Genomic DNA, 5621 nt, shown 5'->3' on the forward strand with positions numbered 1-5621 from the left:
ATAAAACTTGTATAAAAGTTTAAGAACTGCGGTGCTATCATCCTTTATATTTGTTCTTTTTTTTTTTTTTTTTGTATAATGAAAATCAAAACTTTAAGATAAGAGAAAGATTACAAATGTTGAAATTTAATTTATATTATTTTTATAAAAATAATTACGTGAGACATCTTAATTAAATTATGATCGGTATTCAATAATATAGTTAATGTACCAACCTTTCTAACTTTTTAGACTGACTTGACTCGTGAATTGTGATCTTTATATTTTGAAAATTATTACTAGTAATATATATATATATATATATAAATCAAGGTCCATTGATTTGAGTTTCAGTAACTTGTTTTCTTATTTCTTAGGGTTTATTATGGGCCTGAAAGTTGACCAACATGAAATGAGGTTCAGTTGAAAGAGAGCCCAGTCATATATTAGCCTGATCCATTCGAAGTTTGGGCCACCAACGAGCTAAATTTTCAACCTACAGTCTAACTCTAATCTAAAGCAATTTTATGCATAAAATGATAAATAAGATAGAATAATTATTATTTTATATTATATTTAGTTTGTATCTAAAAAAATAAAATTATAAAAAAAATTAATCATCTTCTTAGTATAAGATGATTTAATCTTTCTAAAATGAAGAAGATTATTTTTAATTCATAAGATTAAATGTTTTATTATATGCCTCAAAATTACATTAATAATTTAAATTATATAAACTTTAAGAAAGAATAATTTTGACCAATAAATAAATTATCTTATCTTAATTATTACACACATCAAATATAAGATAGGATAACATAATTTAATTTAATCTATTCATAATATTATTTTATTTTATTTTATTTTAATTTTGTATACCAAACACATTTTTTAGTACTTTATTTGAGTGATATGGTTATTTTTCACTCTTATTCTTATATGTGGCTGTATTTTAAATAATTTAAAACTTGAAATTAGTTCCACCTGAACAATTGGTTTAATGATTGGTGTCTTGAATAAAAAATCGAATTTCTCTCTTCTCTCAAATAAGTTAAAAAAATTTGAAATCTGTTTGAAACATACTATATTGTTCGCATAATTAAATAACAAAATCATGTACCTGTTCATTTTCTGTTTATCTATGTTCCCTTTTAGTTTTTCTGTAATACTAGTTCAGCATCGATTGTTTGAAAGAACCTAGTAATTTTGGATAGTTTGTTTTAAATTAGAAAAGATGAAAAGAAGGAACATTCAAAGGTAAATCCATGTTCTGCACAAAAAAAAAAAAAAAAAAAGGACAAAGAAAAAAATTAGGCTTGTATTTAGGTTATTTGAATTTTTAGTGGTACATTACAAGTTTGCCATTCAAACTTCTAAGGAATTTATTTTATTAATTTAGGTTTATGCACAACTTTAAAAAAAAAAATTGGATATGTCTTGTTTGTTCATGGTTTTTTTTTTTTTTTTTTTTTTTATGATTAGGATTTGATCTCATTCAAGTGAAGTCAATTTTAATATCATTGAACTTGTTTATAATAGATTATTACTTTATCTGTACTCAAAATAAAAAAAATAATGTAACATTAATTTAGATAACTGGCTAGTTGCTGAGAATAACAAGGAGATTGACACTATTTATATATAATTGGATTTGACATATCTTCAAATCGATTAGAGAATCCAATATATATTTATTAAATGATATTTTATTATTAATATTTGTTGGCTCGAGTGATAAGAAACTTAGTTTTCTTTAAATAAGATTTCGATTTCGAGTTTTGTGAATGAAATAAATAAGCTTAAAGAAAATTTATCTTCCTAATGAGGTTCGATCTAGCTCGATTTCAGATTAATTAAAGCTCAAAATGATTATCGGACACTTGAGATATCTTAAACAAAAAAAAATATTTTATCAAATTTTCAAGGATGAATATTATGTATTGTGTCAATAAATAATTAATAGATAGATCAGTATCACCCAAAAAAATATAGAACATATTCATTACTAATAATTCAGACAGGATTGAACTTAATTTTTGGTGTTTAAGAATTGAAAGTTCAATTGTAGATCGTGGAAGAGTTTTATAATTTAGAGTAATTATCGACCTTGGAATTCTTGAAGGCAAATTGAGAGTAAACGCAGCAATTAACTACTTAGATTTATGATCATATTATTATTATTATTATTAGGAAAGGGATCAATTTGCATAAAAAGTTTTACTTTTTTTTTAACAATTGATTTTAAAAATTTAAAGGATGAAATTAAAATAAATATTTTCACTTGTCTCTCACATTTTTTAGATTTATTAAAATTAATGATTAAAAAGGTGTAAAACTTTTTAATTTTATATTGATATAAATTTATCCCCTTTTTTATTTTTTGTAAAAATAAAAAAATAAATTATTATTATTATTATTATTATTATGAAGTTTATATCCATAAAAAATTATACTTGTCCCAAATTGTTTGGGTATTTTTTGTTTTTATGAAGTTTTAAAAAAAGTTTTGATTTTAGTCTATTTAACATTAAATTTTAAAATTTTTTTACAAAACTAATATTTCATGATTTTTAATGTCAAAAAATTAAAAAAATCATGAAAAATAATTTTAAAATATAAAAAATAAGAATTTTAAGCATTCAAAAAAAAAAAAAAAAAAGAGGATACGTTTTGGGACATAAAAAAAGGCATAGACAAAAAAAAAGGGAGGGGAAGTTAATATATAAAGTTTATAAATATGTTAGCAGTAGTCGGTCTTTCAACCAAAAGAAATGAAATTATATACGTTTCATTTCTTGTATGCATCAATTTATATATAAAAACCACGAAAACATTAACATTTTAGACCATGTAAAAACTATATCTGGTTCTGAAAAACGGGCTCTAAGAAGAAGCTTTGTTGAACTTCAACTGCAAGTTCCTCCAGACTCAGCTGACATTCTAGACCAATCTGCAAAAACAAAAGCCAAAACCAAAAAGACATTGAAAATTAATCATTTATCAACTGCAACTTTCCCCATTATGGTCGTTGTATATTCTTGGAACTAGAATTTCCATATAGAAATAAATGTATATAAAACATGGTTTTTATATGCTGAAATAAAAAAAAAAAAATTGTTCTCTCAAAACTTTCACATTATGTCAGGTGTATTACTTAGTAAATTATTGTAATTAGCAAGAACATTATTAAGTGTTAAACTGGTAGTGCTGATCCAATTTCATGAAGAAATATCTGAATATTATTAAAAAAAAAAGCAATTAATGTTTTCTGTGATCAGTTGGGTGCCTTAGTTCTGATGTGTTCCCATTCTTGCATGCGCTCAGGTATTTGCAATAAATAAATCTGCTTCAAAATGAACATATGATAAGAAGCACAACAAATGTATTTTTATCAGAAACTTCTGCAAATATATACAAAGTACTCTAAAAACATTTAGCTCCCAGCTGATTAGTTATTTAATGGTTGTTTCTCCTTTTCTGATTAATTAAATTAATTAAATCTCCCATTAATAATTCAACATGGAATTAGTGGGATTTGAGACAGATTCATGATAATTGACAGAAAGATACCTTTATGACAAAGGAGTATAAAACAGTGTCTTCCATGCTGCTGATGTTGAGGTGAAGAACCTCAAATGAAAATTTCTCCAGCACATTTATTATCTTGAGAATTTGACCCGGTATTCGTCGAGAAATGATTTTCAGGACGACATTGGACCCTGATATCCTTGCCTCAACATCTGCAAGTGAAGAGTTGCAACATGCCCCTACTTCTCCAACACTTTCAAATCCCAAGGGGCTATGATCAGGTTGGGTAGGCAGCTGCAGTGGCCTTGGAGTACTTGGACCAGGGCTAGGGCTTAAACTCTTCCTTCGTTTCTTCGACTCCAAAGCTTGCAAAACTTGATGCAACTCCTTGATGAACTCTATCACACCGCCTATGATCGATGCTTGATCACCCTATACCATCATTAAAAAACAAAGGATAAAACCAGAAATTAAGAAACCACGAGGAAGAAGAAGCAGAAGAATTACCCTTTTAATATAGAAACAAGGGGTTAAAGAACGCAAAACTTTGAGATGCTCATTCATTTGCCTTCTTCTATTTCTCTCCACAGCTATATGAGACATGTTAAAATGATTTTAATTTCTCTATAATTCTTCACCTTTAATAGTTTTGTTTTCTTTTGTGTTTTTTTTCCCCTATTTATAGTTAGGACAGAATAGGGTATATATAGTAGGGAAAGTGGTGGCTGATGACTTAGTTGGGAAATAAATGCTGGATGTTGCAGTCTCGTGAGGTTCTTGGTTACTCTTAGTTATTATTGTTATTACGTAGAGCTCACGTTTATTACCTTGGAACAATTACATACCTCCGCGTGAGTTAAAACAAAGGCCACATAAAGGCTTAATTTTGCTCATCTTTTAACTGCCTTTATCTGTTTTTCATGCACTTTCCCCTCTCTATATGTATTGCTAGCTATTATATTTGTTTCATGCATCCATGCATAATATACGCAAGGAGTAAATAAATTCTGCAATACAAAAAAAAAAGAAATGAAGGAAAAGGCATGAATATAAATGCTAGTTAATATATATATATATATATATAATAAGGTTGTCAAAAATTGTAGTTTGATCACTGAAATTATAAGTCTATCATTTCATCAAAAAAATCACATGGTTGCTGGTAATGTAATCTCTATTTGCCATAGCTACATATTATACTTAGGACAAAATTTATATAGAGTTCTTTAGGTGAAGTTTGTAAAGTTTTTTTTTTTTTTAAATAATATAATAAAACTTTAATAAAAAATTCAAACTGATAAAACGATAAAGTTCAATGTGAAGATCAATAATATGTAAAAAAAAATTATTAAAAATGTTATTTATAATTTGTACACTTGATCTATGTAATAAAATTTTTTAATCTTTCAGTTTTGATTTTCGATTTTAATTTTAATTTTATTGTTTCTAGTTGGGAACTTAATGAATTTCATCTATAAAACTTCATCTAAATATTTCCCATTATACTTATCCAAGGATTGGACCACTAGCTCAAGCCCTAAGGTTTGTTTAATATTTGAGAAGATTTGGATAAAAATATTAAGCTCATTAAATGTGTTTGGGCAAAAAAGATGAGGATCTTTTAATAAAATGGATTGAGTTTTGACTCTAATATTTGTCTAAGCCCAATTCGATCAGCTCAAAAATTATTACATAGCATACAGTATCTAATTTATACTATATAAGGGATAAATATATATAAAATTATAGTGTAAACAATAAAAAATATGTTAAGTTATTTATATTTATAACTTAATAAAATAAAATGCAAAAATATTATATAGTAAATAAAAAATCATGTTATAATTTAAAAAAAAATGCTATTTAGGTAAGTTGGATTGTACTATTACTAATCGGGTCAGATTGAACTTAAAAACATGTAAGATATTGATATCATATTTAAACTCAACCTTAATCTATAGACACCTCCAGTACGTGCATCCATTTATTTTAATAACTTGTTGTGTGATGATATATAAGTATTATTGTGTGATGATATGTCATGCCTCTAGACCAAGACATAATACGATCATATTATCTTAAAGTAAAATTTCAAAGTAATACGAAGCTTTCTT

General features: G+C 26.0%; 1 protein-coding gene across 1 annotated transcript; it reads right to left on the reverse strand.

The window, feature by feature from the left end:
• Positions 1-2553: 2553 nt before the first annotated feature.
• MUTE (basic helix-loop-helix (bHLH) DNA-binding superfamily protein) lies at positions 2554-4137 on the reverse strand. The gene is made up of 3 exons (XM_022905328.2): positions 4015-4137; positions 3550-3939; positions 2554-2929 (listed from the first exon to the last, which is right to left on the reverse strand). The coding sequence occupies exons 1-3, from the start codon at positions 4108-4110 to the stop codon at positions 2837-2839; spliced, it is 579 nt and encodes a 192-aa protein (XP_022761063.1). The 5' UTR covers positions 4111-4137; the 3' UTR covers positions 2554-2836.
• Positions 4138-5621: the final 1484 nt, after the last annotated feature.

The sequence above is a fragment of the Durio zibethinus genome, chromosome 22, assembly GCF_047325235.1.
Source record: "Durio zibethinus cultivar Kanyao isolate XHJ-2024 chromosome 22, ASM4732523v1, whole genome shotgun sequence".
Taxonomy (NCBI): Eukaryota; Viridiplantae; Streptophyta; class Magnoliopsida; order Malvales; family Malvaceae; genus Durio; species Durio zibethinus.